This window comes from Spinacia oleracea, chromosome 3 (genome assembly GCF_020520425.1).
Source record: "Spinacia oleracea cultivar Varoflay chromosome 3, BTI_SOV_V1, whole genome shotgun sequence".
Lineage (NCBI taxonomy): Eukaryota > Viridiplantae > Streptophyta > Magnoliopsida > Caryophyllales > Amaranthaceae > Spinacia > Spinacia oleracea.
Window position 1 is genome coordinate 2623568 of NC_079489.1, and position 21372 is coordinate 2644939.

A 21372-nucleotide genomic window follows, 5' to 3' on the forward strand; every position below is an offset into this window, starting at 1 on the left:
AAATATTGGGTTATGTTTTTAGCGCACTCGGTGCTAAATGAGTTAGTTAGAAACAAGAAATCAGATCTAAACCCAAACAAAAAGAGGGGAGAGAGTGAGGAGACTTGCTCCGATTTTTTATGACAAGCTTCACGAAATTGTCGTTTGCCGGAGTTTCAACTGTCGGATCATGCTGATTTTTGGTCAGCTTGTTGGGGATACATAAGGCCTCCTTTTGAACGGCTGAATCGTTGTTTAGAGCTTTGGTTTGTCTGTGGTCGTAGCTGAACAGAACCTACGAGAATTGTCTGATTTGAGTTCTTTTCACCTAAATGGTATAATATTAAGAGAAGGTGGAATCCTCACAATTAAGTCCCGTGATTTTTACTCGTCACATAGAAGGGTTTCCCAAGGATAATTCGTGTGTTGATTGCATTTTATTCTTCCACATTTGATTATTAATTGTTGTCCATGATTGGTTGATTGATAGGTTGTTTGTTTGGTGTATTATTTATGGTGTATTGGAGTTGTATTGTTTGGTTGATTGTCTTGAATGTTGATCCTTGTGAGTAGTTGATACTACTCGGGTCCTATTAATTAAAAATTACGCATTTTTATATTCTTGATGATAAAGAAAAAACCAAAGAAATTTATTTTTCTTCAATTAATAAAACATTTTATTTTATTTTCTTGAATCAAATGGAATTTTCCGAGTCTATGTTTGTGGTATAACGAGGGTTATTAAAGTGATGATGGAACAAAGTCGAAGGTAAAGGAAGACGAATGATGTCAAAAGCATAATTGCTACGAAGTACCAATTCTAATATTTTTCATTTGCCTTGGTATTTTCCTTTTGAACGTACTATAATATTTAAGTTTCAACTACTAGTAGAGTATTATGCCTTCTTTCTGGTGGCGGAGCCACGATACAGGTATATGGGTACTTGTAGAAATTGTATCTAAATATCTAGATGCTCCTGTTTCCGTTCTCAATCGAAGAAGCTTTTAATAACTATCAAATGCACAGGATCGCGCTTAGGAAGTTTATTTTCCTCATTTGGAGTATCTGGAAAAAACGCAATGCCACCATTTTCGGTAATGAAAAGTTTGATGTCTTTCGAATTTATCATCGCGCTCGTCGCACATTTATGGAATGGGACTATAGAACCCGTATAGACTCTTTTCTTTCTTTGGGGAGCCTATCAGGCAACCCCGTTCTCACCCTCCCTCTAACCACCACCTCATCTCAGTAGCATGGGAGGCCCCTCCTCCTAACTTCTTCAATTCAAACTCAACTTCGATGGTTTGGTTCGTCATAATTCAGCAGCAGCTGGAGTAATCATCCGCAACTCCAATGGTCAACCTCACAAAGCTTGTGCTTACAATCTAGGTTCTACTTCATCGTTCGTCGCAGAAGCCACAACTCTCCACCTTGGCATCGTTCTTGCTCGTGATATGGGTATTTCTAACCTCCACATCGAAGGTGATAACCTCTTAGTAATAAATGTGGTGCTTGGTACTTGGTCCTCTCCCTGGCAAATTGATCACATTATTACTGTTATTCGGATTCTCCTGAATTCTTTCTGCAATTGGAAAATCAAACACGTCTACATAGAAGCAAATAGAGCAGCAGATTGGATTGCTAATGTTGGACATCTTGTTTCTACTAGATTAGATATTGATATTTGTAATAACGTACTCTAGTTTATTTCCCATCATTTCTTCTAATGCATAGGAGTGCCCCTCGTGAGCAAAGTCTCCTAGTGTTTTTCCTTTCTTCTTACCTTGTAAAAAAAAAGTATAGGGGTACTTGACTCACCTAGGATAAGTTATATTTTCATTATTTTTAATTTTAAAAATACATAATTGGAAAAATTATTTTAAATAATCCAACCTTTCTACGATTTTCCGTTAATAATCCAACCTTTGGATTATTATCTAATAATCCAACCTTTGCACCCCATTAACTTTTATTGCACCCAACAGGTCACCAACCCGATTCAACAGGTAACTTGTACACGTGTCATGCGACTATTCGTCATAATTTATTTTTATTTTGAAAATGTATAATTTCTTTATTTTTTTTTTCTCTTTTGTTTTCCTTCTGTCTTCTTTCTGGGTTTTTTTTAATTTCCTTCCTCTTGACTTCCTCCTCACCAACAAAGGAAACAACACTTTGTATCTACATCATCTTCAATGTTTTCTCTTTCATCTACGCGAATTAATTCCACTTCATTTCAAATTTTGAATTGAAAAGAAAAAAAAGCAAAAACCAACCACACAAAATCAATCCAAAAAACAAAAGTAAGAAAAAAATATCTACAAATTCAGCATTACAAATTAACAGTCAACAAAGATGAAATTTCAAGTGGAATTCAAATCATGCACCATATATTACATGTATAAAAGTATAAACAAACATAAAAAAGGCCAAAATTATTTTATACTCGTATAATTAATTAATTTGCATGGGATGCACAAAGGATTGGTGCGCAGGGAGTCGAAACGTCGGTGGTAGTTTGGGTGTGAGGAGTTTCGATTTTCTCTCTCCGCCTTCTCCAGCTTGTTGCGGTGGCAGAGACGATATTTTTAGTCAGTTTTGATGGGAGATTGGTTGGAGGTGGAGTTAGGATGTCCATGAATGGTATTAATTAAGGTGTTGATGGTGGTCGCATATGAGATGAAGGCGGGGGAGAGAGGTCGGATTTCGAGGGTGGGTTGGTGTTTCAAGGAGACGGGTATATGATTTATTGTGTGGGGTTGATTTTTTGGTGGGCTGGTATTATGGCAGTAGCTGGGAGGGAAGAAGAAGATATATCAGCAAACAACTATGAAGGCAGATGAGTTAGGAGGAAGGAGGTAAGGGAAAAAAACTGGAAAAAAAAAAGTTGACCTTTTTTACCGGTTTTCGGTCACTCGGGTTTAATAAAAGTTAATGGGGTGCAAAGGTTGGATTATTAGATAATAATCCAAAAGTTGGATTATTAACGGAAAATCGTCGAAAGGTTGGATTATTTAAAGTAATTTTTCCTACATAATTTTGGTTAAAGTTTCTTCAATTTTTAAATAGTGAATCCGCTACCTATAATTTTTGGATCTGTTACTACTCCCTTTCTGTTTATAATTTTATATAATGGAAATCGATAATACAAATTGTTTTAATCACAAATCTACAACGTCTTAGAATGTTATGGATATTTTCTTTATGGACTATTTTTTTTTTCTATTATCAAAACTATTTATTTACGTTCTTTTTATATGCATAATTATGATTTTATTTTATTTTTGTTGATTTTCATTTTCATTTAGGAAAAAGTATTAAAATTAACCTATCTAAAGACTTTTATATATATACATATAAAATCCTCTGTAGTTTAAGAACTACTCATGCAACCTACTTGGTATATAAATTAAATGACCACAAATAAGTAATTTTTACATTTTCTAAATTGATTAATTTAAGACGTATGTTATTTTTAAATTGGCTCGATCCACAGTTCCACACTATATATTGTGGATTTTTTAATTTTTTTTGTGTTAGCACCGGTTCACCCTTAAGGCTAATTCGAATTCGGGGAGAGTTTTGGGTGGATAGGTTCCATTCCCCTCCCCCAATTGTTGTTGCGAGAGATCAAACACGGGTCCTCCCTACCAAGTTCAGCCCTAATCACTACTGAACTAAACATATTGTAGATTATTTTGGCATGATTATTAGGGTCATGATTAAAAAAGTACTCCTATTAAATCGGTGTCAGTTAGCATAAGTTGTGCTATATTTCTTTTGTTAAAGACTTACTTAAATATTTAGGGTTATTTTAATTTTAAGAACTAGTATTTGGATCCGTGCAATGCACGGGAACATTTGTAAAGTTATACTGCATTAGTCAAAATACAATAACTTTAGGTATTATGATCCTTTAAATTATTTATGCCCATCCGTAAATTTTTGCTTAGTGTAATACACGAATATATAAATACATAGAACCATATTTTGTATATGTTAAGATTATTATTAAATATATTAATCTAAAAATATTTAGAAGGAACCATCAAAGATGGTGATAACGTAACATATAATATAATGTCAATAGCAAAATAAATCGATAATAAAATAATCATAATAAATTGACAAAAATTCAAACTTAGTCAAAGAAAAAATAAATAGACACATAAAGTAAAACGCACATACCTCTGAACATGTAGATGATATAGAGTTGATTGTGTAAGTGATGTAACACAAAATGATTGTTAGTCAATTTATAAGGAGTGCATGGAACATGAAAGGTTGATGAAGATCGAAGATATTTAGTTTCTTATGATTTATTTTTAGTTAACAATTTAAAACACTATTAACTTATATGTACTAATGTTTATTGTTTTTTTTTTTTTTTTTTTTTTGACATAGGATAAAGATACAGGAGTAAAAGCAAAACAAAAACAACAAGCTAATTAACCATTTGGCCTAACACCAAATGATGAATCGAATTGCAGTCCTTCCTTCGCAGCCCGTTTAGCCAGATCATGAGCAAGTTTTACATCATCCCGTTCCACCTTGATAATCATGCAACTTCTGAAACCTGTACCTATTTCGAGAATGGCCTTCACTGTCCAAGTGAGACGGATATCAGGCTTAACTTGTCCTTGTAAATAAGAGACCAAGGTAGCTGAGTCAGTATGTATTGCAATATCAGTTAGCGAAGCTATCGTTGCCCATTGTAACGCTCGCAAACAGGCCATTGATTCCACATGTAAAGCTGAATGACCTAAACCATAGTCACTACCTCCTATAATACTTGTCCCAGCTGCTTGTGGTTGTTGTTGAAGCACCCATCCCATACCTGCTCTTGACGTTTCTTTGTTCCAAGCTCCATCAATATATATAACTGTAACAGGCAAATAAACGTTAACTCTACCGATATTTGCAAAATAGAACCCTGGCGGGTAGGTTGGTGTGTCCTCCGGAGGATGTAAAAAGCTCAGTTGTTCACTGTCTTTCTGCCTGTAGATTTTGTTCTGCTCCAAAGCTAACTTGAAGTGTGTCTGAACCATTTGAATGTCTCCAGTTTCCGAACTGAAAACTCTTGAATTACGTGTTACCCATAATGCCCACAAGATCCCTATAAAAGTAACTATACGATCACTTAATTTTCCATCCGCGCTAATAAAAAGCTGGATATAGTTGAGAATCCAATGCTGAAGGGATAGATTCTCGTTAAAATTTGAGTTTATGCCTAGCATACAACTCCTCCAAACATCTTGAGCCAATTTACACTGGCGAAACAGGTGTTGTTCATCTTCGCAAAAGTCACTACAAAAATCACAAGTTACATCTAAACTAATCCCTCTTCGCTCCAAATTAGCTTTTACTGGGATCCCGTCGACCATTACCTTCCAAATAAAAAGCTTCCACTTTGGAAGAATTTTAAGAGTCCATAACACCTTAAAAAAAGGTAGAAACCTATTCTGCCTTATTCCAAAAATAGAATCCTGGTCTTTGAGACGATCTTGTAAGAATGCGTAACCCGTTTTAACTGTGAAACTTCCGTTTACAGTTTTAGTCCAATATAACTGGTCTGGAACTAACCCTGATGGAAGCTCTACAGCCAAGATAGCATTAGCATCCATATTAACAAAGGAATTTCTAATTAGTGAAGCATTCCAACGCTTTTCAGAGCCCTGAATAAAATGGTTGACCCTCCACATCTGAGCATCTGCTAAACGAATATGGGAAGCAAAAACAGGTATCTTACCGTGAACCCAATTATCCCTTCCTGCTATGACGTTGCTTCCGTTTCCAATCTTCCAAGCACACCCTTGAAGTAACACATTTTCTGCCTGGCGAAGACTGCGCATACCCCATGAAACCCGACCTTGGCATTTATTAGGCTTGCCTGTAGCTAAAGCAAATTTCCCCTTTGCAGCATAGATTCTTGAAATTAAAAGCTGGGGATTTTGATGCATTCTCCACACTTGCTTCATTAAAAATGCTTTATTAAGTGTCGATAAATGACGAATATCCAAGCCTCCCATTCCTTTGGGTAAATGTAAGATATTTCTTCGAATCCAATGCATTCCCTTTTGTCCTTGTTTAGCCCAGAAGAAAGTAGCTATCATTGAATCAATTTTGTTCGCAATTGTCACTGGAATTTCCAAACTCATCATAATATGAGAGACCATAGCAACGACGATGGTATTAATTAAAAGCAACTTTTGAACCTGGGATAGCCTAACCTCATTCCATGAAGTTATCAAATCCGCAACCTTGTCTATCAAATAAGTAAAATGTGAACGTTTTGAGCCCATACAATCAATGGGAACACCCAAATGTTGTCCAAACTGTGAAACTTGTGTCATTCGAAATATTGTTTTGAAAAGTTGTTGATTCGGAAGAGATGTATTTGGACTGAACTTAATAAATGATTTAGCTAGATTTAGCTGCTGACCTGATATTCGACAATAGCGATCCATAATACCTCTTATATTTGTGCAAGAGCTTTCCGTTGCGCGGAAAAAAACCATCGCATCATCAGCAAAGAACAAATGCATAATCGTTGGAGCTTGCCTTGCAAGTTTAATCCCTTGAAACAACTTAATATCCTGACCTAACGATAGCATTCGTCCTAGAATATCCATGCAGAAGAGAAACAAGTACGGGGACAAGGGATCCCCTTGCCTTAAACCACACTTGGGCCTGAACGGAGGTGAAGTTTTTCCATTAATAAGAACCTTGAATGAAACTGTTGAAATGCACTGATATATCAAATGAATCCACATCGATGGAAAACCATAGGCTTTAAGAACACGTAATAGAAAACCCCAGTGAATCCGATCATAGGCTTTGCTCATGTCAATCTTCATTGCTGCCAAATTTGGACCATTAACTTTCCTTCCATTCAGAAAATGTAGAATATCATGGCTCATTAAAATGTTGTCACTCATATAACGCCCCGGAATAAATGCATGTTGTGGTTCATCAATGAGGCAATTGAGATTGACCTTTAAACGATTAACCAGACATTTTGACGCACACTTGTAAATAGTATTGCATAGGCTAATAGGGCGAAGATGGTTTACCTCTTCTGGAGAAGCAATCTTTGGAATCATAACCAACAACGAATGATTCCATTCTTTTAATAAAAAACCAGTTCTGAAAAAACTTTGAATTCCTTCAATAACAGAGTTACCCACTATTAACCAATGCTTCTTAAAAAATTCAACAGACATACCATCTGGGCCAGGAGATTTAGAACCATGCATATCAAACATCGCCTTGGTGATTTCCAAAGTTGAAAAAGGAAGTGAAAGCCTAGAAATGTCATCAGTCGTGAGCTGAGGCAAATCCATTTCACGAAGAACATAATCCACTTCTCCATAATCAATAACCGACTCCTCAGATTTGAAAACCAATTTCAAATTGTCGACCAATATTTGCTGAACATTTTCCTGACCTTCCTTAAAATTTCCCTGGACGTCTTTCAAACGCGAAACTTCATTTCGTTTTTGTCTCTTCTTAACCTTTGAAAAAAGCAACTTTGACGGACAATCACCAGTTCTTACCCAGTTTTCCTTCATTCTTTGAGACCAATATTGATGGCTTAACTTTGCTTGTTCTTCTAACTGTTGCATAAGAGAGCTATACTGGTTACCATGCTGAATAGTATCAACCTGAAGCCCCTTCAAAGCCAACTTGTTCGAAAATTGATGCCAATTGATACCCCATAATTTTTTATTTTGCAAACACCAAGTGCGCAAAACTTTACGAATAGTATCCATCCTACGGGATAAGGAGTACATTGGAGAACCCCAAATTTGAAGATTCCAGACATCCTGAATTGAGTTTTTGACGTCCGGAAAAGAAAGACACCAATTTTCTACCTGATAAGGGCGATTCCTTGTAAAAGTAGGTTCCTCAGTTTGTAATATAATGGCAGCATGGTCAGAAACAAGTGTTTATTGTTATGGTGATGGTACTAACAACTATTTAAGTTAGCTCCATTAAGTTTTTTTTTTTCTTTTGATGGAAAGTCTTTTGGGTTTTCCCTCTTTTAATACAAGTACACATTAATATTGATGTCTTTTGAGTTTTCTCTATTTTAATTAACAAAAAATAAAGAAACTGATGAAGTGATGACACATGTCTCATTATAAAGTTAAGAAAATTTGAGACAATATATTATAGTCACTATATGATTTGATTAGAAAAAAGTTATTTAAATTTAAAGAATGAATATAATTAAGGAAATTTGAGATAATATAAGTATATTATAGTGACTATAGACTCTTGATTATAAAAAAAAATTAAAGCTCATATGCGCTTTGCTTCGTCCGAAGGATCAGACAGAAATGGCGGACCCAACTGCCATAAGAAGCGCAAATATCATCATTGCTTTGCACCAGCCGGGAATCGAACCCGGGTCTGTACCGTGGCAGGGTACTATTCTACCACTAGACCACTGGTGCTGCTTATTCTCTAGTTTTTTGACAAACTGCCTAGTATTAAATCTTTTGTAATGGCTTAAATACGGACTTAACCAGCCCACTTCAAAGTTCAAACCCACAAGTATATAGTCCAAAGTACTGCGAAGTACTCCCTCCGTCCCGGAATACTTGAAACGCTTTCCTTATCGGGTCGTCCCTGATTACTTGAAACGCTTCTAAAAATGGAAATTTTACATAATATTTTATTGTTTTCTCACCTTACCTAAAGGCCCACCAACAACCCTACTACCCCAAATAAACATTAAAAAATTCATGACCCCCACCATATTCCACTGTCTATATTAAAAAAATACCCCACTACTAACTACCTTTCAATTAAATAAGAAGTCAATTATACGGAGTAATGAATTAAACTCTGTGCCGGTCAAACGGTTTCAAGTATTCCGGGAGTATTTGTTAAATTACTTTCGTATAAATTCATGCAAATAACTTTCACCATACAAACATACGATAAAGTAAGTTAGTAATCAAAGTGAGCATCGTTGATGTGTAAAAGTAAAATGTGACCCTATTTTGAACGGTTAACACGTTGATCACAAAAAGTAAAATGTGACTATTTTGAACGGTTAATTCACATGGTTGACAGTTGTTCACAAAAAGTAAAAATGTAACCCTATTTTGATCGGTTAACATCGTTGACAACAAAAAGTTAACATCGCGAGCTAGGAGTACGAGAGTAATATGATTTCATAAACTCTCAGCAGTTTAAGCAAATTTCCAACCATAGTAAACTGTAACACAAACAAGCCGAACATTACCATAAACTATGGAGTGATTAAAACTGTGACATTCAAATCAAGCTGTAAACGAACTAGAATAAACTCCCAACAGTATTCGTCATGAAAATTTTGATCGAAACTAGTCATGGAAAACCACTAATCCAGAAAATATTAGCTAATGAAGTTTAATATTAATAATTGTCTACCAAAAAGGATCTTAATAAGCAGAAGGCTGTACTATACTTCCAAAATCATGTTCCTCCAGTGACGGTCCCAAAATGAACTCTTTCGCGGTGGTACTAGCCCCTACTAGCAGCAGCAGCAAGTCTGAAACAAGCAAACAGAAAAAACAGATTTAAGAGGATGATCAATTGTTCAGTTAAAACAGAAATGAAATTAAATTTAAGATAACAAATTATTGTCAGTATAGTCTGCGGAAACAGAAACAGTACAAGAAGTTCAGTCTGTATAAGTACCTTCTTAATTTTGTGCATATAGCAAAACAGATTTCAGAGGATGTTCAATTGTTCGGTTAAAACAGAAATGAAAGTAAATTTAAGATACAAAATATTCAGTTCAGTTCGCGAATACAGAAACAGTACAAGAAGTTTATATTCTGTGTAAGTACCTTCTTTATTTGTGCAAACAGCAACACGGATTTAAGAGGATGTTCATTTGTTCAGTTAAGACAGAAAAGAAAGTAAATTTAGGATAACAAAACATTATCAGTTCACTACACGAAAACAGAAACAGTACAAGAAGTTCATTCTGCATAAGTACCTTCTTATTTTTGTGCAAATAGCAAAACAGATTTAACAGGATGTTCAATTGTTCAGTTAAGACAGAAATGAAAGTAAATTTAGGATACCAAAACATTATCAGCTCAGGCCGCGAAAACAGAAACAGTTCCGAAATTTATATTCTGCATAAGTACATTCTTAATGTTGTGCAAGCAGCAAAATAGATTTAAGTGGGTGTTCAATTGTTCAGTTAAGGCTGAAAAGAAAGTAATTAAAGATAACAAAATTTTATCAATTCAGTCTGAGAAAACAGAAACAGTACAAGAATTTCATTACGCATAAGTACCTTCTTTATTTGTGCAAACAGCAAAACAAATTTTGAGGATGTTCGATTGTTCAGTTAAAACAGAAAAGAAAGTAAATTCAATAGAACAAATTATTATCAGTTAGTCTGCGGAAACGGAAACAGTATAAGAAATTCATTCTGCATCAGTACCTTCTTATTTGTGTGACAGATTTAGGGGATGTTCAATTGTTCAGTTAAAACAGAAATGAAAGTAAATTCAAGATGAATTTTTGTTATCAGTTCAGTCCGCAAAAACAGAAACAGTACAAGAAGTTTATATTCTGTAAGTACCTTCTCATTTATGTTTTATAGCACCAAGTTTCCAGCTCCTGGTGCACTTCAACGCATTCATCAGTCCAGGTTTCAGAGACAACAATGTCGAATCAGGTTCCCTTTGCTCAGTGTAGTACGCATCATAAGAAGTAGCAACAGACATAGGAATAGCTAGAAAATCCCGAGCCATCCTTGAAAGCTGAGGATACTTAGTGCAGTTATCTTTCCACCAGTGAAGCACACTGAAATTCCCCTTCCATGGCACAATAGGCTCCTCTAAGTACATATCAAATTCAGTCTTTTGAGCCTTATCATTCTCAGATGATTCCATTGCCTGACAATACTCTTTTAGTAAACTCAGGTTTTCAAGAATGTCACGGGGTTTTTTCTTGGCATGTGTTTCAGACCCTTCTTCAGTTTCCTCTTCCTCAATTTCCTCTTCATCATCTTCAGAATCAGAACTCGAATCGCTCAATACATACTCCTTTTGATCACATTGCATCACATAGCTATCATATACCTTGCGAATGTTGTCCAAATAAGTAGTTCCCCTTGAGTCAGACGGACAGAATTCTATGAACTTCATCTTGTAACGAGGATCAAGAAATGCAGTACTTGAAAGCACTAAACACGTATCATCCCAGTACTTGTTGAAGAAATCAAGCATTTTCTTTGCCACAAAGCTCACAAATTCATCTGAACTGCTTGATTCTTTGTTAAGGTAAGCTCGAATCTCCTGAAAGTGTGGTAGAAAGAGATTAGGTGTAGGCCTCTTTTGTTCAAATAACCTTTCAACAATCTCATAAATTCTATCAGAAATTTTGCACATGTTCCTGACTTTCTCCCATTCTTCCTTTGATGGTAATTCATAAAAACCATCATCTTTAACTGAAGAAAACTCCCCCATTTCCTGCAATTGCAAGGCCTCTGAAAGCTTAAAAGTTGTGAGGTACCATAAGGGCAATGATTTGGACCAACTTAACAATTTAACTTTGTCAATGATTTTATCAATCTCCTCCAATCCTATCTGAACCATTCGACTTATAATATCACACCCACACTGCACATGAAACAGTTGGCTATTCATGGGGAGTTTCTCCTTATGAATACCCTCCTTCACAACATCAGCCAAGTCAGTATCACCACCAACAGTCAAAGTAAGTACTTTGCTCTCAATATTGTACTCTTTCAGAGACTTCAGAATAGCTTCAGTTATTAGGAACATATCCTCACCGTTATCACAACAATAACTAATCACCCAATTTCGCAGTTTCCAATCATCATCAATGAACTGAGCACTTAAGCACAGATATTCCTGATATTGTGTCTGATCATAAAGCACATCCACAGAGAGGCTGATCTGTCCACCATGTTTTGAGAAAGCATCCTTCACCTTAAGTTGCTCTTCCTCGAACAACTTCAGGCAGTTGCTCTCAAGGGTCTCGAACTTGAAGGATATGTTTGGATTCAGTGAACGCATGAGTCGTTTGAAAGAGTCACTAATAACTGCCTGAGGTGCCAGTTTACTATAGCAAACCCACTGTGCAAGGGCTAGTTGAGAAGCTTCTGCTCGTTGCTCTTCCTCAGATTTGTCAACCTTTCGGCTTTTCATGTTGTTCTAAGGAAAAGGGGGACAAAAAAAGTTAACCATCAGTTAGAACTCACAATGCTTTGACACACAACAGAAGGAATAATCTGACTAGTCTCTACATTTTCATCATTTCATGTACTTTGTAAATAAAAACAGATGTTAATACTTGTAAAAAGAAAAACTTAGCATTGATCACATATTCACACTATGTGTTCAGTTGACTGAAAAGAAGTTTTTGCGAAAGTAACCACCCTTGTAATGAACAAGATTGTAGAGGTTACACTTGAACTATAGCTTGAACTGATCACATATTCATGTTATGTGTTCAGTTGACTAAAGACATGTTTTTGCTAAAGTAAAAACCCTTGTAATGAACAGGATTGTAAAGGTTAGACTTGGACAACTAGCTCGAATTGCTCACATTTTCACATAATGTGTTCAGTTGTCTAAAGACATGTTTTTGCAAATGTAACCACCCTTGTAATGAACAGGGTTGTAGAGGTTAGACTTGGACAACTTAACTCGAACAAAAAAATCCAAAACATGCTAGAAACCTGTGAACAAGACCCATGAGAACGAAGAAATCATGCGGCGTTGAGCATAACTATGACAAAGATGATTACATTGTTTGATGGGAAACTAATGAACTGCAATACTAATGTATGAAATGAACAATAGAAAATTCTACTAAGTATATTAGTTACAAATGAAATGAACAATTCTTCTATTAATTAAGACTCAATCCATGACACATAATGACATAAATATCAATTTAGAGTCACGTTTTGACTTTTTGTGCTCAACGATGCTAAGTTTAATCATTAATTTACATTATCCCATATATGTTTCATGGTAAAAATTGTTTGCATAAATTTATAATTTAACAAATACTTTGTAATGTATGTTACTTGTGGGTTTGGAGTTGGCTGGTTATGCCCACGTTTTAAACCATTAAAAAAGATTTAGTACTAGACTTTTGTCAGGGAACTAGAACACAAGAAGCACCAGTGGTCTAGTGGTAGAATAGTACCCTGCCACGGTACAGACCCGGGTTCGATTCCCGGCTGGTGCAAAGCTATGATGATATCTGCGCTTCTTGTGGCAGTTGGGTCCGCCACTACTGTCTGATCTTCAGACGAAACAAAGCGCATCTGAGCATTCATTTTTTTCCCTGCCTTTTTTTTCATTGTTTTTTGATTTTATGGGATAGTTTTATATCCTTCAATATCAATGCCTAAACTATCTATTGAATGATAAAGATGGGAGACTTTTTAGGAACAAGTAAATTGTTAAGAAGCCTCCCAAGAATAATAATATCAAAACCTTAACCGCAAAAGGATGGGTTCTCTCTTACAAAAGGCTATGGAGACAAGAAAATGGACTAGGTAATTCAAAATTTGGGGTCCAAATGTAATATACTTTCCCCCTAAAAGTTGGGTCTTCCATTACATTAATCCTAGTACTCCCTTCGTCCTAATTTAGTTTGCTTCACACTCTAAGTCTCTTTCTCACACGTCCCAAATTTTACAAAAATCATTACAAATGAAACGTAAGTGACAATAGCTCCAAAGGGCCCAACATACAACCCCAGTCCCCACCCTTCACATTTTAGGTGTTCCTATAATCTATGATGCACGGACATGGCAAAACATGACTCTAATCGTTTCCAAAACATGTTGGACACGCAATACTTGAACACGCCAAAACTTGTTCCCGGGCTTATCGCCCTATGGTACCAACCTTTGATTCTCGTTTCCCCCGTATTCTCGTATTTGTATCCGTGCAACCTAACCTATAATAGCCTTCAAAAAACCCTAAGTGCTCTCTATACTAAATTAATGGAATAATACGGAGTACTACTCAATTTAACAACTAAATTATGCAGAATGAGCAATATTGTATAATCGATCTAGGTTCTAACACTTCTCGTAAGTCGTAACTACAAATCATAAAACGATGAACTATTAAAATATTAATCCATCAAAAAGTTGGAATTTAATCGAAATTGAGCACACAAACAAGCAACCAAGTACGAACTCACACTTAATCATGATTAAACTTACAAAATGACGAAGAACTGTAGTAAAAATTACAGAAATGTTACAAAATTGGAGCTTAAACAAAAAGTTCCAATTTCATATAAATTAAGCACACAAACAAGCAACCAAGTATGAACTTAAACTTAATCGTGACTAAAACGCAAAAAATGACGAAGAATTATAGTAAAAATTACGGAAATGTTACAAAATTGAACTTAAATTGTTTCTAATTTCTCCAAACATGATTAGTAATAGCACGAATTTGCGAAATGCGAGATAATTTAGAATGAGAAGTATGAATTGAAGCTGACCTGAATTCTGAAAGGGGCAAAGAAAATTTCTTCGATCGATTCAAATACTAGGGTTTTTAGGGTTTGAACTTTGGAGGGTTTTCGTTTAGAGTGTAAAAAGAATTGAGCGGTTTTAAGTAGCAGAGGAAGAGTGGAAGACAAAGGGACGTGATGAAGCTAGTTTAATCCTGACCGTCTATTTCCCGCGGGAAACAATTTAATGTGTTTATCAATCACCACGTGTCCGGACACATTTTGGAATATCTATAGTCATGTTGTAATTATTTTAATTTATTTTGGGTAAAATAAGGTTAAAATAAGTTTTTTAGACAAAATAATTTGAGAGTTTAGTTCAATTGTTTAGAGTATCTTCAATGATTATATTTGAGAGTGATGGATAGCTTAGTTGGTTAGAGCTTTCATCCCGGTTCCAGGTGATCCTGGGATCGATTCTCATTCCCGCCCTTATGGCTCATTCGCACCAAAAAAAATTATATTTAAGTAGGGACTAGCTTGTAATTTTTATAAAATTTCTAGCTACTAGTCAACCATTGGAAACATATGAGCAATTAACCAAGTTAAGCAAATTAGCTTGGAAAAAAGTACGAAAGTTTTTTGTTTATTGGATAAACATGTGAATTAAATAATTTAAAATTTTAAAAAAAATTCAAGCAATTTGCTAACCATTTGAGCAAAATACACATGAAAATATAGTTGCTTGAAAATTTGACATGGCAAATGAAAGCAACTTACCAATTTGCTTATAGTGCTGCAAATAAGTTGAGCCTAGTCGAGTTGTGGTCTGCTCGATCTAAGCTTGATAATGATTATTGGTGTTCGAGTTTGAACGAGCTTGAAATTCTTGTTCGAGCTTGGCTCGTTAAATTAAGAGTTTGATTTGTTCGAACGATGTTCATGAACATACATGCTCGTTTGCATCTCGAGTTTGAGCTCGAGTTTGATAAAATACACGTGCCCTGAATCACCTCTGAAACAAAATTTTATACAAGTACATCCATTTAATTTAATTCAAGTCTTTCCAATCTTTCTATAACAAAAAAGTATGGCAAAATTTTACTAAGTGACTAATTCCAATTAAAAGATATAGAAAAGTTATGAAATATTTATAAAAAGCTTTAATATGTTTTCTCTTATGAACAACCTTACAAACAAACTTTAACGAGATGTTCACGAACATATATTAAGGAGTTAGGTATGAAGGAGTTGTTCAAGCTTATCACGTTTACTTAACAACTAGCTTAAAGCTTTTGTTCAAGCTTTTTATTAACTTAACAAACGAGTTTTGTCCAAATTTTGACCGAATTTGTCCGCGAATAATTCACGAATATATCGGCTAGTTATGTCTTAGGGTGCGTTTTATTCAACTTATTTGACCTGAACTTATTGGAACTTATCTGAACTTATTAAACCTGAAACTTATATTTTTTTTAGGTGACAGAACACCCCTTTAGTTTACATATATAGTTGCTTAGGAATATAACATTCGTGGTTCAAAGTAAAGTAAGTTAAAGTTTAGCCGGTTCAATTGTTTGTTAATGTATATATAATTCAATGTGTGAATATATAGCCTTCATCAATTGCTTCTTAGTCTATATTTACACTTAGGAATATAACCTAGCTTCGTGGTTCAACTATTCGTTATTTTACGTGTCTACTTGAGAATTTTCCTTTGTTGTTTAATGCGAGTTAAATTTGATTCAATTGTTTGCTAGTCTATACTCACGCATGGGTATTGAATAAGTTTTTCACCTATAATATAAGCACTTTCACTTAAATTTGAGATTAAAATATTGATTATGATTGCTCGTAGAATCTTACAATTTCTTGATTCGAATTTACAGTTCAACTCTAAAAGTCTTTTCCGATTCAAAGTAGAATCCCGATTTTAACAACCTTATTTATGAGTACGTCTTTTTCGTTAATAGGTCATAATACAATCATACAACCACATAACGTTTGTCGAAAACCACAGACTCACGTACTCCCTCTGTCCCTTAATACTCTACCCAGTTTATTGACTTTTTACACTATTCACATAATTCACTTTGACCCTATTTTTTTAAAAAAGGAACTTTAAATGAAGTTTAAACTTCTTGAGTAGTTATTTAACCTTTGGGATTTGACATCATTTTTCTCCCGAACTTTTTGGACAAAATAGCAACGGACGGATTACAAAACAAACAACTAGTCTAGCTACATTTTTTTTTTCCATGGAATTGTCAAATTAATGAAATAATTTCATTTTGTTGGACTTTTAATCATTTAATCTTACCGTTAACGACGGTGATGAAGTCAAATCAATAGTTTTGCTACACTTGACCAAATATTGAAAATTCTCTTTAAACACTAGGAAAAGTAGGAAGAAAAAGCACAATAAAATTAGTTAGAGTACCTAAACAATTAATAACCAAAGTTATTTATGATTTATAGCTAAGGAAAATATGAGAATTGATTTTGGCACAACTTATATGAGTAAAACACGATTTTTTCTATTATGTCACGAGTATTGTGCATGTGCCAAAATCAAATTCCAAAACATATATACGCTCTTACATAAGAGTTGCTTTATTAAGTACGGAGTACAAATTAATAAGAAAATCGATAAGTTTCATCGAGCGTTTATATTTGATCATACTACGTATAGTTCATTTGGAGTGTTTTCATATATTCCGTACTATTAATGCTTATTTATCATTCCTTAGTTTAAAATTGTACAAGTAATGCGAAAAATCGTCTTTAACTATCAGACCACATATTATGTTATCCATTTTTTACCCGCCTTAGGTCATGTTCTGTGCACCTTATTTCCACTTAAAATAAGGTTTGACCAAGTACAATTTATAACTAAAATAAATTTTGATAAGTTTTACTCCGTAATAAGTTCAGATAAGTTCAGTTAAGTTCAGATAAAATAAGTTCAGGAAAAATAAGTGAAAATCAGGTGAATAGAACGCAGACTTATATATTAAAGACTTACAACAATACAAAGTATGAAGTATGGTCTGACAGTTAAATAACAGCCTAGTAGGAGACTAGTTGTAAACTTGTAACATGCTACTACGGATTTGTCCATGGCTAGTTTTCCTAAGATATATTCATATAGTTTTAATTTTCTCTTGAAGTGACATGATCAAAGTTGTCGACCAATGATAGTGGCGAAGTCATTGACGAAGATTTTCCTAATTACATATTCCTAATTAAGCTTAGTCGTCCACACTCTAATTCAATGAAGCATTAAAGGGCCCCACCGTTTTAGTACCCAAAATTTCCAAGTAATCAAGCATCTTCCATTATAACTCCCTTCACATTTACCACACAATTTGCATGAAACCAACTATAAATACTTGTAATACCAAACATCATTTAAAAACCACAACATTCTTCAAAGAAACAACATTAAGCTAATAGAAGAGCAATAACAATTAAATCAATATTTTGATTTTTATTGCTTTTTCTATAACAACAAACAACAACAAATGGCTTCTCTTTTTAACATCACTTCCCTTGTAACCCTTGCTCTTCTTTCCTCCCTTTTGATCCAAGGTGTCCTAGGTAATTAATTAACATATGTTACCTCTGTTCTTTTTAATTGTCGTTTTAACTAACTTCTTCGGTTCTTTTTTATTGTTGTACGTTTTTGGATTATCGATGCAACTTTTAACTTGATAACTTCGGTTATTACACTAAAAGGTTAGTCATCATTATATAGCGGAGTGAGAAATATTAAAATATGCTTAGAAGTATGAGAAAGTTTGAGTATTTCCAAGAGAAGTTTAAAAGAAATATTATTTCAAAGATGATTTTCATAGTTACTATTTGCATAAATATTCAAACAAAAAAGGAATAGTGTAAAAAATGTGAGTGAATATAAATATAATAAAATATGGATAAAGTAAGAGAGTTGTGTAAAAATGTGCGTCATTGTAAGAAAAGAAAAATGAATAAAATAGGGAGAAAGTGAGTGAAAATTGTAAATGCTTTAGCCTTTAAGGGTAAGAAGGCAAGGCAATAAAATTTCATGTCCAAAAATAATATCAAACACAATATAAATAATATTACAAAACGGACTAAAACGAAATATGTATAGATCAAGGACTTATGTCCTTAATAAATGGTGTTAGTTGTAAAACAAATAAAACATCTACTCGATCCGTAGCTTTTATCCCTTCTAATTACTATACAATTGGTAAAACGACAATTAAAAAAGAACGAAGGGAGTACTTTACCATATACAAAATATGTTTCAAAAAATTTCTCGATTGTTATTAACATCTAATTTATTTGGTTTATATAATATGTGTATATGTTTAATTAGGAGGTATAACATGTGAGCAACTTAACAAGGAGGAATGCGCATTTGCGGTTTCATCTATAGGAAAACGTTGCGTGCTAGAGAAGTATGTGCGAAGGAATGGGATGGAGGCGTTTAAGTGCACCACCACCGCCGTCGAAGCCGACAAGCTTAAGGACTTGGTTGAGACTAACCATTGTATTGAAGCTTGTGGTCTAGACCGCGATACACTAGGGATCTCTTCTGACTCTCTTCTTGAGTCTCGCTTTACCCAAAAGCTTTGCTCCCCGGAATGTTACAAAATGTGCCCTAATGTTATCGATCTCTACTTCAATCTTGCTGCTGGTGAAGGTATACAATAATTTGTTGTTATATACTTCCTTCGTTCTTCTCCAGGCGATGCACTTTATTTTGGCACATATATTAAGAAAAAAAGGAAAAAGGAAGGTAATAGACAATAATATCCATACCCGTTAACATACTAACCATGTAAGGGTGAATTGAAATGGGAAATTTACGTTACAAAGCTTACTAAAATAAGAAGTGTGTCAACTACGTACGTACAATTTTTTTTTCCAAAAAGGAAAGTGTGTTAACTAAAAAGGAACGGATAAAGTATGCAGTTTTACTGACAAAGATGTGTAATGAATGATGCAGGTGTATTTCTTCCTAACCTATGCGAGACAAAAAACCCAAGGAGAGGGATGTCTGAGATCAAGAGCTCGGGCATAGCTGCACCAGGGCCGGGATTAGATATTCATGCCGCTAATTTCTTCGGCGCACCAATTGGGTCTCCTATGAATGCTCTTGAGTTGGACGTTGTTGCTCCAGTTGTCGCTCCAGTTCCTGCTCCAGCTTCCGCTCCAGTTTTCTCTCCAACTATCAGTGCTCTTGAGGTTGACGTTGATATTCCAATTTTTGCTCCAGGTTTTGCTCCAGTGGTTGCTCCAGTTCCTTCTCCAACTTCCGCTCCAGTTTTCGCTCCATCTCCTATTAATGTTCTTGAGTTGGAAGTTGATGCTCCAGTTTCTACTCCAACTTATACTCCAGTTGATGCACCAACTTTCGCTCCAGTTGATGCTCCAACTTTTTCTCCAGTTGAAGCTCCAACTTTCGCTCCAGTTGAAGCTCCAACTCCTATTAATGTTCTTGAATTGGAAGTTGATGCTCCAGTTTCTACTCCAACTTATACTAAAGGTGATGCACCAACTTTCGCTCCAATTGATGCTCCAGCTTTCGCTCCAGTTTTTGCTCCAACTCCTATCAATGTTCATGAGTTGGAAGTTGAATCTCCAGTTTCTGCTCCAACTTACGCTCCAGTTTCTACTCCAGTTGATGTACCAGCTTTCGCTCTAGTTGATGCACCAACTTTCGCTCCACTTTATGCTCCGACTTTCACTCCAGTTGATGCACCGATTTCCGCTCCAATTGATGCTCCAACTTTCGCTTCAGTTTTCGCTCCAACTCCTATCAATGTTCTTGAGATGGAAGTTGATGCTCCGATTTCAGCTCCAACTTATGCTCCAGTTTCTACTCCAGTTGATGCACCAACTTTCGCTCCAATTGATTCTCCGGCTTCCGCTCCAACTCCTATCAATGTTCACGAGTCGGACATTGTTACTCCAATTGTTGCCCCAGTTTTCACTCCAGCTCCGTCTCCTTACTAGACATCTTATCCGATTTTCTAGCCTTAAGTGCAGATGTGCATGGAAATAGTTTTACATGGAAGATTGGATCGATCGGAAAAAACCATACTTAATAGGAAATTAGGGAGTTTTACTTTAGGTAAAATTTGATACCTTAAGTATACTATACACAAAAAATAAATCGTTGCAGTTGTAAATTGATGGGTAAGTTATTAACTTATTACCATCAACTTGCATACACAACCTATGTAGCATAGTATCATAAAAAGTTCATTAAAGCTCATCTTCTACAATTAAAAGTGTGTAACTCATGTGTATGATAAAAAAAATATTGATAAATAAAGAATTCATAGTCTTTGGTAAATTAATTTGGTGAATAAATCATGATTTTTCGGTACAAATGAGCCATAAGGGTAACACAAATTATAAATGGAGGGAGGGGGGACACGAACCCGAAACCTATTATAAATGGGCAATATATAGTAAGTAACTCATAAGCTAATACTTCGTATATAAATGGTTTAAGACACTCCTTAGAAGAAAGAAGAGGTATTGTGTATTTGTGTTAGACGCGACACGACATGTATACCAAAATCTTGTTGCAATGAAATAAAACCTTAGACAAAAACCTTAAAATTTGAGACATATATTCCAATATCCAATTCGTGGACTATGGACAAGGTTGTACAATTTGTTTGTTTGTTGTAGAAAGAGCCACAAAATGATGTAAATGGGTTTCAATCCATGATTTTGGGTATCATCCTTTTAAACTACAATAAAGTTGATTATAATTTGAACTTATGGTGAAAAAAGTATTGTTAGAAGGGCCCAACCGGGTTCGAACCGGTGACCTCTTGATCTGCAGTCAAATGCTCTACCACTGAGCTATGGACCCAACGCTGTTACATGACCTAACATTAAAATAATCAAATATTGTT

General features: G+C 35.0%; 2 protein-coding genes and 5 non-coding genes across 7 annotated transcripts; 3 read left to right on the top strand and 4 right to left on the bottom strand.

The window, feature by feature from the left end:
* Positions 1-8280: 8280 nt before the first annotated feature.
* Positions 8281-8368, bottom strand: LOC130471226 (small nucleolar RNA snoR114). The gene has a single exon (XR_008931887.1). It is a non-coding gene; the product is annotated as a small nucleolar RNA snoR114 (small nucleolar RNA).
* Positions 8369-8439, bottom strand: TRNAG-GCC (transfer RNA glycine (anticodon GCC)). The gene has a single exon. It is a non-coding gene; the product is annotated as a tRNA-Gly (tRNA).
* A 773-nt stretch (positions 8440-9212) lies between these two features.
* LOC110784082 (zinc finger BED domain-containing protein RICESLEEPER 2) lies at positions 9213-14651 on the bottom strand. The gene is made up of 3 exons (XM_021988483.2): positions 14498-14651; positions 10575-12174; positions 9213-9524 (listed from the first exon to the last, which is right to left on the bottom strand). Exon 2 carries the CDS (start codon positions 12166-12168, stop codon positions 10579-10581), a length of 1590 nt encoding a protein of 529 aa, XP_021844175.1. The 5' UTR covers positions 12169-12174; positions 14498-14651; the 3' UTR covers positions 9213-9524; positions 10575-10578.
* On the top strand, positions 13149-13219 carry TRNAG-GCC (transfer RNA glycine (anticodon GCC)). The gene has a single exon. It is a non-coding gene; the product is annotated as a tRNA-Gly (tRNA).
* Positions 13220-13306, top strand: LOC130471222 (small nucleolar RNA snoR114). The gene has a single exon (XR_008931883.1). It is a non-coding gene; the product is annotated as a small nucleolar RNA snoR114 (small nucleolar RNA).
* A 3199-nt stretch (positions 14652-17850) lies between the features above and the next one.
* Positions 17851-20802, top strand: LOC110784081 (uncharacterized). Its single transcript, XM_021988481.2, has 3 exons — positions 17851-18049; positions 18813-19139; positions 19446-20802. Exons 1-3 carry the CDS (start codon positions 17974-17976, stop codon positions 20453-20455), a joined length of 1413 nt encoding a protein of 470 aa, XP_021844173.2. The 5' UTR covers positions 17851-17973; the 3' UTR covers positions 20456-20802.
* Positions 20803-21257: 455 nt separating this feature from the next.
* On the bottom strand, positions 21258-21329 carry TRNAC-GCA (transfer RNA cysteine (anticodon GCA)). Its single transcript has one exon. It is a non-coding gene; the product is annotated as a tRNA-Cys (tRNA).
* Between the last annotated feature and the right edge of the window lie 43 nt (positions 21330-21372).

Bases quoted from the DNA above. Each gene is read 5' to 3' on its own strand.
- LOC110784082 (XM_021988483.2), bottom strand. From the start codon at position 12,168: ATGAAAAGCCGAAAGGTTGACAAATCTGAGGAAGAGCAACGAGCAGAA.
- LOC110784081 (XM_021988481.2), top strand. From the start codon at position 17,974: ATGGCTTCTCTTTTTAACATCACTTCCCTTGTAACCCTTGCTCTTCTT. The intron at 18,050-18,812 runs GTAATTAATTAA...ATGTTTAATTAG, and splicing joins TTTGATCCAAGGTGTCCTAG to GAGGTATAACATGTGAGCAA. The intron at 19,140-19,445 runs GTATACAATAAT...TGAATGATGCAG, and splicing joins CAATCTTGCTGCTGGTGAAG to GTGTATTTCTTCCTAACCTA.